This window comes from Equus quagga, chromosome 1 (genome assembly GCF_021613505.1).
Source record: "Equus quagga isolate Etosha38 chromosome 1, UCLA_HA_Equagga_1.0, whole genome shotgun sequence".
NCBI lineage: Eukaryota > Metazoa > Chordata > Mammalia > Perissodactyla > Equidae > Equus > Equus quagga.
This window is the reverse complement of record NC_060267.1, coordinates 83,750,676-83,764,163: the sequence shown is the minus strand read 5'-3', so window position 1 is coordinate 83,764,163 and position 13,488 is coordinate 83,750,676. Positions and strand designations below refer to the sequence as shown.

Here is a 13,488-nt window from a genome sequence, read left to right as displayed (position 1 = left end):
TGTGAGTTTGTGGTTAAAGTGACAAGATTGTCTTTATTTTTGGTGTTTTCCTTCCCTTTATCCTAATGCTATAGTTGAATATTTGTCATCCTATTCTGATTCTATGTGTCTCCTTACTCTGCTTTGTGACCCTTTCTCCCTTTTTTTCTTTCTCAGGTATGAGAATCTTCTTGAGGATTTCTTGTAGGGGGAATCTTGTGGCTATGAAGTCCCTTAGCTTTTTTTGTCTGGGAAAGATTTAATTTCTCCCTCGTATCTGAAGGATATTTTTGCTGGATAAAGTGTTCTTGGCTGAAGATTTTTCTCTTTTAAAGTTTTAAATGTGTCATTCCATTCTCTCCTAGCTTGTAAGGTTTCTGCAGAGAAATCTGCTGAAAGTCTGATAGGGGTTCCTTTGCAGGTTCTTTTCTACTGCCTTGCTGCCATCAGTATTCCTTCTTTGTCATTCACTTTTGCCAGTTTTACTACTATATGCCTTGAAGTAGGTCTTTTTACATTGACAAATCTAGGAGATCTGAAAGCTTCCTCCACACACATTTCTCTCTCATTCCCTAGATTTAGGAAGTTCTCTGCTCTTCTTTCTTTGAGCACACTTTCTGCTCCATTCTCCTTCTCTTCACCTTCTTGGATACCTATAATTCTTATGTTGAATTTCCTCATTGATTTGGATATTTCTTGGAGACTTTCTTCATTTCTTTTTAGTCTCAGTTCTCTCTCCTCCTCTGTCTGGAGCAATTCAACATGTCTATCTTCGATTATGCTGATTTGTTCCTCTATGGTGTCCACACGAGCATTCCGGGAATCCGTAGTTTGTTTTATCTCTGCCATTGTGCCTTTCATCTCTAGTATTTCTGATTGATGCTTCTTTATTGTTTCACTCTCCTGTGTGAAGTAGCTCCTGAACTCGTTGAATTTTTCTCTATATTCTCTTTTACCTCATTGAGTTGTCTGACAATAGCTATTCTGAGTTCATTGTCATTTAATATATTTATTTCTGAGTCTTCAGGACAGAATTCTGGGTATTCGTTTTCTCTCTGGTCTGGAGTTTTGATGAAATGTTTGATGCTGGAAGAACGGGTTTTTCCCACTGTGATAGTATTTGGCTGCAATTACAGCCTATCACCACTGGATGGGGGTCAAGATCCGAATATTCTGAGGCCTCCACCTTCAGCCAAGATGGTACTGCACAGCGCAGGTTGGGGGGGGCACTTTCTCTTGCATGCAATCCCCAATTTCCCAATCAGCTCTTGCTACCTAGTCTCCTGGGGTCTTGGCTTGATGCAGTCACCCCACACAAAAGTTTTCACCCCATTAGAGGGCTTCTATCTAGGCTTCAAGGGCGTTAGGGAGTCCTGGGTGATCCTGCGGACAGGCCACCCCTCCCCCACTCCTTCCCTCATAGACCCTCCCAAGGCAATGGCCACAGTCTTTAGGGAAAGGAACAAAGTTCTCTCTTACCCCATTCCAGCTCCTCTGAGGGGGTTCCAGCCTCTCCGCCCCCCGTCATTTGGCTGCCGTGACTCTCCAAGGATTCCTGTGCTATTAGGATATTTTCTATGGGAATATGGTTGCTCCTTTTTGTTGTATGTTGGAGGGGAGAGAATGCCAGGCAAGCTCACTATGTCATGAGGCTGACATCACTCAAAAAAGAATTTTTTAACTTTTTATTTTAAATTATTTCAGACTTATAGAAAAGTTGTGAAAATGATACAAAGAATTCTTGCACAAACTTCACCCAGATTTCCCCAATGGTTAACATTTTACTATCTTTACTTATGTATGTATGTATATTTCAGGCTTAGATTTTAGGCATGTCTATCACTGTGCATATTATCAGATGGTATATAATACCTGTTTTTCCAATTGCTAGTGATTTTATCCTTGATTAATTGGTTAAGGTGGCTCTGCCAAGTTCTCTACTGTAAAGTTACTATTTTAAACTTTGTAATTAATAAGTATCATTTTGGTAGATATTTTGAGAGTATATAAGCATAAACTCTTTTCCATTTAAATGTTAACTCGCTGTATTTAACATCCATTGATGATTCTCATATGAAAAAATTATTGCAAAAGTCGTGGCCAAATGATGACTTTCTAGCTCTATCATTTATTCTACATTTATCAGTTGTATTGTCCTGTAAAAAGAACTTTCCTGGAGATCTCTTCAAGATGGTGCTGTAGGCAGACTCAGATCTCACCTCCTCCCACAAACACAAACAGGTTACAACTATTCTTGGAAAAATTACCCTGGAGAGAAAACTGAAAACTGGATAAAAAGAACCCCTACAATAAGGGACAGTCCTGACTGAGGGAGAAGAGGCGGAAATTCCTTCTGGAGAGAAAGAAAGCCACCTTCATGAACAGCAGAGCTCCACAGCCACCCGAAGGTATGCAGCCTTCCCCAGAGAAGTGGAGACCTTAGCAGGGGCATGTTAGTGCTGTAAGCACCCTTCAGACTCAGCATAACTGAGAAAATTGTCCTACTATCTGGCTTCACTGGCTATTAACTACAATGGGGAATACCCCCAGAAAAGCTATTGGATAAAAGCTGAAATTATCTGGCTCTTAAAAGGCCTATGCAAAAAATCACCTGTCTCAAAGAGCAACCTAAAATCACCAAAAAGAAAGCTGCATGGTCCTTTGGTGAAAAGAGTGTCACCTGGTAGGTTCTTGGTGCATCTCAGTGAGAGGTGAGACCTCTCCAGAGACTGAGACATTGGTGGCGGCCATTGTTGTGACTTATTACAGGCATGTCAACACAGACCCTGGCAGGCAACATTGGAGTTCTTCCCCTGGCTTGTTATCCCAGGGTTCAGCCACACCCACTAGAGCACAGATTTAATACAGCTCAGCCAGGGCAGGTAACCCACCCTAGGGAGTGGCCCCACCCAAAAGCCAGCCTTCAGGCTACTTGTCAGCCTGCATAGACTAGGTGCATTGATCCCCTCTGGTCAGCTGAGTATGTCTGCCTCTGTGGGGCAGGGCCTGTGTGAGGACTGGGTGAACTGTGGGGTTGTTGGTGGAGAGGTGGGAGCCTCTGCAGTGGGATGACTGGGTATGCTGCAGGGGGTTGAGAAGAGTGCACAGACCAAGGCTGTGTTAATGGTGGGTGTGGACCTGTGAGACAGGGATTTGTAAGTGGCAGACCTGTGCTTCACAAATAGCCACAAAGAGAATTGGACCCAAATTCCAAAGTCTGAAGTGATTGGGTGCTCCCACACCTAGAGCCAGCTCCACTAGGATGCAATCCTAAGAGAGCTGACAACAGCCTTGCAGGCCTGAGGCCTACAGCAATTGTAAGCCCCAGAGCCTAGCAGCCAGCTACACTGAGTACATACTCAATTAACTGGATAACTGCAACAGGATTGTGCTATTAGACCTTCTAGCCAGCTGTGTTGGGGCTCCCCAAACCCAATTTGCAAACAGCCAGCCAGAGAGGGAAAGACTAGACTCCCTGGGTACCTGTAGTAAGAGCAACCACGCCACAGCAGAATGACACAAGTAGCCCACACAGGGATCACTCACTCTTGGATCATTTGGACTGGTGATGAGAGGGAGGCTCTCATCATCTTTGAGGACCACTACTGGGTCTCAAAAGGCATCTCTTACATAAGGCCACTTCTCCAAGATCAGGAGACATAGCTGACTCACCTAATACATAGATATAAGCACAGAGAAAGAGACATAATTAGGAGGCATAGGAATACATTCCATGCAAGGGAACAGGACAAAACCCAAGAAAAAGAACTAAATGAAACAAAAATAAGTAATCTACCTGACAAAGAGTTCACACAAAACTCATAAGGATACTTACTGATGTTGGGGGCAGACTGGATTAACACAGTGAGAACATCAACAAATAATTGGAACATATAAAAAGAACAAATCAGAAATTAAGAATACAATACTGGAAATGAAAAATGGCAGAGCAGATGATACAGAAGAATGGATCAGCGAGCTGCAAGCAAGACTAGAGGAAATAACCCAAGCTGAACAGATAAAATAAAAAAGAATTAGACAGAATGAGAACAGTCTAAGAGAACCCTGGTACAATATCAAGAGCACTAACATTCATGTTGTAGGGGTCCCTGAAGGAGAAGAGAAAGGTAAAGGGACAGAGAATTTATTTGAAGAAATAATAGCTGAAAACTTTCCTAACCTAAGGAAGAAAAGAGACACCCAAGGACAGAAAGTACCAAACAAGATGAACACCAAGAGGCCCACACCAAGACACATTATAATTAAAATGTCCAAAACTAAAGATAAAGAGAGAATCCTAAAAGTGGCAAGAGAAAGGCAACAAGTGACATACAAAGGAAAGCCCAAAAGGCTGTCAACAGACTTCTCAGCCAAAACCATACAGGCTAGAAGGGAGTGGCATGACATATTTAAAGTGCTGAAAGAAAAAACCTACAGCCAATAATAATCTATCTAGCAAGATTATCATTCAGAATGGAAGGAAAGATAAAGAGCTTCCCAGACTAGCAAAAATTAAAGGAGTTTATCACCAAGAAACCAGTTCTACAAGAAATGCTAAAGGGACTTATCTAAGTGGGAAAGAGAAGAACACAAATAAGGATAAGAAAATTGTCAAAGAAAATAGGCGAAAAAGCACTGGTAAATGGAAAAATATAGTAAAGGTAGCAGATCAACTACATATGAAGTTAAAATGAAGGCTAAAAGACAGAAGTCCTAAAATTACCTATGTCAATGATAAGAGAGTAATGGATAGACACACACAAAACAAGAGATTAGATACGATTTTAAAAACATAAAATGTGGGAAGAGGGATTACAGTGAGAGCTATTATAGAAAGAGGTTCAAGCTAAAGAGATGATCAACTCAATATAGATTGCTATATACGTAGAATATTATATAGGAACCTCATGGTAATCACAAACCAGAAACCTATAATAAGTAAACAAATAAGACAGAGGAAAGTAATCAAGCATATTACTAAAGAAAGCCATCAAACCACAAGAGAGCAAGAGAAGAAGAAACGAACAGAGAAGAACTACTAAAACACCCAGAAAAAAAGTAACAAAATGGCAATAAATACATATTTATCAGTAACTACTTTAAATGTCAGTGGACTAAATGCTCCATCAAAAGGCATAGGGTGGCAGATTGGATAAAAAAAAAACAAGACCTATGTATATGCTGCATACAAGAGACGCAATTCAGACCTAAAGACACTCACAAACTGAAAGTGAAAGGATGGAAAAAGATATTCCATGCAAATGGCAAAGAAAGAAAGCAGGGGTAGCAATACTTATATCAGACAAAATAGACTTGAACACAAAAACTGTAACAAGAGACAAAGACGAACACTCCATAATGATAAAAGGAACAATCCAACACGTGAATATAACACTTGTAAATATCTATGCATCCAACATAGGAGCACATAAATAAATAAAGCATTATTAACAGACATAAAAGGAGAAATAAATAGTAACACAACAATAGGAGAGGACTTTAACACTCTGCTTATGCTAATAGATAGACATTCTAAACAGATGATCAATAAGGAAACGCTGGCCTTAAAGGACACATTAGACCAGATGGACTTGGTAGATATATGTAGAACATTCCATCCAAAAACCACAGAATACACATTCTTTTCAAATGCACTTGGAACATTCTCCAGGATTGATCACAGATTAGGCCACAAAAGAAGCCTCAATAAATTGAAGACTATCGAAAAAATGCCATGTATGTTTTCTGACCACAAGGTATGAAACTAGAGATCAACTACAGGAAGAAAACCAGAAAAGACACAAAAATGTGATGATTAAACAAAGTGCTACTGAACAACAATTGGGTCAATGAAAAAATCAAAGGAGAAATCAAAAAATTCCTGGAAACAAATGAAAATGAAAATACTACATGCCAAAATCTGTGGGATACAACAAAGCGGTTCTAAGAGGGAAGTTTATAGCACTTCAGGCCTACCTCAACAAACAAGAAAAATCCCAAATAAACAATCTAAAAGCACATCTAAAGGTACTGGAAGAAGTAGAACAGACAAAGCCCAAAATCAGCAGAAGGAAGGAAATAATAAAAATCAGAGCAGAAATAAATGAAATAGAGACTGAAATAACAATAGAAAAAATTAATGAAACCAAGAGCTGGTTCTTTGAAAAGATAAACAAAATTGACAAACCCTTAGTGAGACTTACCAAGAAAAAAGAGAGAAGACTCAAATAAATAAAATCAGAAATGAAAGAAGAGAGATTACAACGGACACCTCAAAAATACAAAAGATAATAAGAGAATAGTATGAAAAGCTATACGCCAACAAATTGCATAATCTAGAAGAAATGGATAAATTCTTAGAAACATACATCCTTCCAAAACTGGACAAAGAAGAGGGAATTTGAATAGACCAATCACCAGTAAGGAGATCAAAACAGCAATCAAAAACCTCCCAAAAAATAAAAGTCCAGGACCAGATGGCTTCCCTGGTGATTTCTGCCAAACATTCAGAGAAGACTTAATACCTAGCCTTCTCAGACTCTTCCAAAAAATTGGAAAGGAGGGGAGGCTTCCCAACTCCTTCTACAAAGCCAACATTATCCTGATACCAAAACCAGACAAGGACAACACTGAACAACATTACAGGCCAATATCACTCATGAACATCAATGCAAAACTCCTCAACAAAATACTAGCAAATAAAATACAACAATACATTAAAAAGATCATACATCACGATCAAGTGGGTTTCATTCCAGAGATGCGGAGATGGTTCATCATCCACAAATCTATCAACATGATACACCACATTAACAAAATGAAGAATAAAAATTACATGATCATTTTCAATAGATGCAGAGAAAGCATTTGATAAGATACAGCATCTATTTATGATAAGAACTCTAAATAAAATGGGTATAGAAGGAAAATACCTCAACATAATAAAGGCCATATGTGACAAACGCACCACAAATATCATTCTCAATGGAGAAAAACTGAAAGCTATCCCTCTAAGAACAGGAACCAGACAAGGATGCCCACTGTCACCACTCTTATTTAACATAGTATTGGAAGTCCTAGCCAGAACAATCAGGCAAGAAAAAGAAATAAAAGGGATCCACATTGGAAAAGAAGAAGTGAAGCTGTTGCTCTTTGCAGATGACATGATTTTATATCTAGAAAACCCTGAAGAATCCACTAAAAAGCTTTTAGAAACAATAAATGAATGCAGTCAAGTCGCGGGATGCAAAATCAACAGAAAAGTCGGTTGCATTTCTATACACTAACAACGAAGTAGGAGAAAGAGAAATTAAGAATACAATCCCATTTACAATTGCAACAAAAAGAATTAAACACCCAGTAAGAAACTTAACCAACGAGGTGAAAGAGCTGTACACTGAAAACTATAAAAGATTGTTGAAAGAAATCGAAGACACAAAGAAATGGAAAGATATTCCATGCTCTTTGATTGGAAGAATTAACATCCTTAAAATGTCCATACTTCCTAAAACAATCTATAGATTCAATGCAATCCCTATCAAAGTTCCAAGAACATTTTCCACAAAAATAGAACAAAGAATTCTAAAATTTATATGCAACAACAAAAGACCCCGAATAGCCAAAGGATTTCTGAGAAAAAGGAAGAAAGCTGGACGTATCACACTCCCCGATTTCAAAATATACTTCAAAGCCATAGTAACCAAAACAGCATGGTACTGGCACAAAACAGACACACAGATCAATGGAACAGAATCGAGAGCCCAGAAATAAGCCCACACATTTATGGACAGCTAATATTTGACAAGGGAGCCAAGAGCATACGATGGAGAAAGGAGAGTCTCTTCAATAAATGGTGTTGGGAAAACTGGACGGCCACATGCAAAAGAATGAAAGTAGACCATTCCCTTACACCATGCACAGAAATAAACTCAAAATGGATTAAAGACTTGGATGTAAGACCCGAAACCATGGAATTTCTAGAAGAAAACATAGGCAGTATGCTCTTTGACATCAGTCTTAGCAGCATATTCTCAAGTACCATATCTGACTGGGCAAGGGAAACAAAAGAAAAAATGAACAAATGGGAGTACGTCAAACTAAAAACTTTCTGCACAGCAAAGAAAACCATCAACAAAACGAAAAGACAACCTAACAATTGGGAGAAGATATTTGCAAACCATATATCAGATAAGGGGCTAATATCCAAAACATACAAAGAACTCATAGATCTCAACAACAAAAAAAAAAAACCAACAATGCAATTTAAAAATGGGCAAAAGATCTGAACAGAGATTTCTCCAAAGAAGATATATGGATGGCCAACAGGCATATGAAAAGATGTTCAACATCATTAGCTATCAGGGAAATGCAAATCAAAACTACAATTGGGTATTACCTCATTCCGGTCAGAATGGCTATAATTAACAAGACAGGAAACAACAAATGTTGGAGAGGATGTGGAGAGAAGGGAACCCTTGCACCCTGCTGGTGGGAGTGCAAACTGGTGCATCCTCTATGGAAAGCAGTATGGAATATCCTCAGAAAATTAAGAAAAGATCTACCATATGATCCAACTATCCCACTGCTGGGTATTTAGCCAAAGAACTTGAAAACACAAATGCATAAAGATACTTGCACCCCTATGTTCATTGCAGCATTATACGCAGTAGCCGAGACTTGGAAGCAACCTAGGTGCCCATCAAGGGACGAATGGATAAAGAAGATGTGGTATTTATACACAATGGACTACTACTCAGCCAGAAGAAATGATGAAATCCGGCCATGTGTGACAACATGGATGGACCTTGAGGGTATTATTCTGAGTGAAATAAGTCAAAGGAAGAAAGTCAAATACCATATGATCTCACTCATAAGTAGAAGACAAAAACAACGACAAACAAACTCATAGCAACAGAGATTGGATTGGTGGTTACCAGAGGGGAAGGGGGGTTGGTGGGCAAAAGGTGTGAGTAGGCTCACATATGAGGAGATGGACTATAATTAGTTTTTGGGTGGTGAACATGATGTAATCTACACAGAATTTGAAATATATTACGATGTACACCTGAAATCTATATATTGTTATAATCCAATGTTACTGCAATTAAAATAATAATAATAATAAATCTTTTAAAATATAGGGAACAGAAAAGGGGTAGGGATCATGGAAATCAAGCAGTTTGGAGAGTATCAGGAACAAGGGCAGTCAGTATAACAGTTAGCTTTTGCTGCATAGCAAACTATCCCAAAATGTAGTGGCTTAAACTACAACTACTTGTTTATATGACAATACTGTGGGCTGGCAATTTGGGCTGGGACTGTGCTGAGTTGGATGGTGCTTCTGATCTGAGCTAGGTTCAACTGATCTCAGCAGGGGCTTACTTGTGCTTCTGCAATCACCTACCAGGTCACCTGGGAGCTGGTGGATTATTAGCTGGAGCATCTTGGTTCTCCTCCATGTGGCCCCCCATCCTCATGCAGTCTAGCTTAGGCTAGTTCACATGGTGGTGTCAAGGTCCCAAGAGCAGCAGGGACATAGTCTACCCAGGCTTGGAACTCTCCAGCATCACTTTCACTAAATCTATTAGTCAAAGCGAATTGCAAGCCCTACCCAGATTCAACGGGTGGGGAAATAAACTCCTACTTGCAAGGAGGGGCTGCAAAATATTGTGATGATTTTTGCAATCTACCACAGTCACCTATGCAATTTTTCAAGGAAATGTCTCTGGAAGCATCACTAGGAAAATTAAGAACGTGAGTGAATATCTGTTACGTGGCAAAAATAATTCCCCTCCTATAAAGTACCCCCAGAGCCAATTTCATGTCTCTGTTCCTCAGGCTATAGATAAAGGGGTTTAACATGGGTGTCACCACCGTATACATAACTGAAGCAATTATGTCTTTGACTTTGGAACTGTTTGATGAAGGAAAGAAGTAAATCATTGCAAGAGTCCCATAGTACAAAAACACCACAAACAGGTGGGATCCACAGGTAGACAAGGCTTTACAGATCCTTTTGATGGAGGGAACCCTCAGGATGGTGACCCCAATGCAGATATAAGAGCCCAAAATAGTAGTGAATGATAAGAAGGCAAACACTCCCCCCTCAATGAAGATAACTAGCTCATTGAGGGAGGTGTCTGAGCAGGTCAACTTCAAGAGCACAGTGAGATCACAGAAGAAGTGGGGAATGGTATTGTCGGCACAGAAGGACAGGTGAGAGAAAAGGACTGTATGCAACAGGGCATGGGCACAAGATAAGAACCAGGATCCAGCCACCAATAAGACACACAGCTCCTTCCTCATGACAGCAGTGTAGTGGAGTGGGTGACAGACGGCCACATACCTGTCATATGCCATGACTGCAAGAAGGAAATTGTCAAGACAAACAAAAAGTATGAAAAAATACATCTGGGAAACACACCCCACATAGGAGATGAATAACTGCTGAGTCTGCATGTTCATGAGCATCTTTGGGACAGTGACAGATGAGAAAGAGACATCAGAGAGGGCCAAGTGGCTGACGAAGAAGTACATGGGAGTGTGGAGGTGAGAATCCAGCCTGATCAGCAGGATTATGAGCAGGTTCCCCAGCACTGTGGTCAGGTACATGCCCAGGAACAGGGCAAGGAACACACTCTGCTCCTCTGGCCGGATTGGGAGCCCCAGGAGGAAGAATTCAGACACGCTGCTTTGGTTCTCGCTTCTCATTCTCTTCTCAGTTTCTGCTGGGGATAAAGGGGGTAGGAAATGTCAGGGACTGAGATATGGCAGTTATCATCACCATGTGTGCATTACAGTCACAAGCTTTTTTTCCTGGAAACTGTGTCAAAATTCAAACAAACTGCACATTTTGCTGTCTGATTCTTCTGCCTGCTACATTCTAGTCACAGAGTGCATCAGATTTCCAAAGGCAAACAAGATTCCCCTCAAAGGAGATCAGTGTTAATTTCTACACTTATTCAACCATGTCCCGGATGGTGCTCTTGGCACTGCGCATAGAACAGAAAACAAAATATCTGATCCGCTTCCCTCTTGGAGCTCACATTCTATGAGCACATTATAGAGTACTCACCAAGAGCTGGGGCTTTGTAGCCAAGAGGCTTGCATTGTATGCCAACAATTTACTACCCGGATTGCCTTGAGCACTTTCTCTATGTACCTCGGTTCTTCCTCCATAAAATGAAAATAATATTATTACCTAGTTATGGGGATGTTGACAGTATTAAATGAGTGAATGTATGTAATAAATTTAGAACACTGTCTTGCACACAGTAGGTACTCAACAATGCTAGCTCTTATTATAGTAGGACATGTTCAACAGATAAATCTGGCATCAAACTCCAGGAACTCAATAGAACAGAAAAGTGATGGGCATCAGACAAGACCCAGATGCTGGCCTAGAAAAATTGTTAACCTTCTGGACTTTCCCACTCCCTGGGAAAGGGGACAGGCCCAGACCATGGGCCCTAGGGAGTAATTTCCTGATGGCAATGATCTTAAAAATATAATTTCTTCTTCACACCACCCAACTCAGTTATTCTACGTCTCCATCTCCCTCTCCCTTCCCCCTTTTCCTTTTCTTCCTCTCTCTCCAATATAAGCGTGCGTAGGCAATCAGAGGCTTGAGAATTTACCCAGGGACCTTCCCAGAGCCCTAAGAACTTGCTGATAATGTAGGATGTGAGATGTCTGTTAGAATTCATAGTCATCTGATTAACTATGACTAATTCCCAAAATTTACCTTAGCATTGAGCAAGGTTAATATTTAATGACTTCCTACTAGGACATAGGAATTAATAATGGTAAATTTAGGTTTCAGGACACAATCTTATGGTGGTTACATAATTAGGCCAAAGTCACAATAGTAATACCTGATGCAGTCACAATTCTAATCTATGTTTGTGTGAACAGAGGTCCTATTCTTCACCATTCCACTAGTCTTGCCCCTCTTTCATTTGGAGGAAATCTCAGACCTTGTTTGAAATTGTTTCAGGGCTTCCAAATTACCCCAGCCACTGGCTTGATTATCAACAACATTCATACTTACACATATGATGACTCTATATTTTATTATACAAGCCAGGACACTTCTAAGAGTGAAAGAGAAGTTATATAATAATCATACCAGGACAACAGATCTACAGCACAACTTTCCTGGGATAACCAGAAAGCATGGTCACCTACTTACACTACACTTTCTAATGTGCAAAGGACTTTTACATGCATTTAATTACATTAATTAGTAAACATTTATTGAGTGCCTACAACTCCTTCACTGGGAGTTAAAGAGTTAGAGGTCACATACAGAGGCCCTAGAGAGGGAATCCAGTGAGAGACATCACTGTAAGGCATCGGTATCTGATAGAAGTGCCTCTTCAAAGAACAGAGAGAAGCTCAGCCAAGCAGGTCAGCTCAGTCAGCGGGGACCAGGAGGAGGGCAGTGACTTAACCTTCTGTTGAGACTTGGCTGCCCACTGGCATTTATCGGATCAGACTTCTCCTTGGAACTTAAGAATCTCTGGGGGGAAACCCAGAAGTTATGTGTCAAGTAGGATCTTCACATTCAATGACTGGATCAGGAGGAATAGAATCTTGATGCAAGCCACCCTCTATGTGAAAGAGGCAGCTGGATACACGCTCAGGAAGGAAGAAGGGAACCTGTCAGCTGGAGTTTGAAAGGGGCTCTTTGGATGATTCCTCTGCGTTTGCACAAAATACTCTGCCTTGAGCAGTTAATAAATGGCTAGCAAGTTGAGAATTTCATGCATTTAAGGAATACTATGATGCTAAGACTCATTTAGTACATGCTTATAACATGCCACACACTGGGTTAAATACTCTCATCACATATAACAGTTCGGGCTTCTGAGCCTCACAGAGGTTGAGCCCAAGGTCACAAAGCTATGAAGTGTCAAAAATAGGAGATTTGAATTAAGATGTGTGTGACACCAGAACCTAAGCACTTAAGCACTACTGTGTTCCCAACAGTAGAAATATGGCATTGTTGAAGGCCAAAGTAGACAAGGGCCCTCAGAGCACTGTGGGGCCTTCAGCCCACATGGACAAATGGTTTACAACTTGGCTTGAGGAGGACCCTGCATGGAGCTGCCTGTCTCTGTCTGAAATAAGAGAAGATAAGACATAAAGGGAGAATGTAGATATGAGTCTATTTATCCAACACACACACACACATATGTATTGTCCTACCATGGTTTTAATTTCCTCTCTTCTATACCCATTCTATGTTAAAATAGTCAGAGTGTGAGTGTTTTATACATAAAAACACACTTGAAGCCACACACACATACACACAATCATAGACCTCAGACCTATACTCATTCTCTTTAGGACCTATATTCATTCCAGGTGAAAAAGAAGTGAAGGTTTGTGTTATCTTCACACAAATTTACATACAACTGATAAATAAAACACTGTCACATGCAACACAATACATAAACAACACACCTAGTCATCCAGACAAAACAAAACCCACATGAAAAGGCACAT

General features: G+C 40.2%; 2 protein-coding genes across 2 annotated transcripts in view; one reads left to right on the top strand and one right to left on the bottom strand.

Annotated features, from left to right (window-relative positions):
- The window catches only part of LOC124230503 (olfactory receptor 1L8-like), a 91,848-nt gene that overhangs the window by 40,911 nt on the left and 37,449 nt on the right, over positions 1–13,488 (top strand). The window lies entirely within an intron of this gene.
- LOC124230516 (olfactory receptor 1J4-like) lies at positions 9,748–10,692 on the bottom strand. Its single transcript, XM_046646671.1, has one exon. The coding sequence runs from the start codon at positions 10,687–10,689 to the stop codon at positions 9,748–9,750; it is 942 nt and encodes a 313-aa protein (XP_046502627.1). The 5' UTR covers positions 10,690–10,692.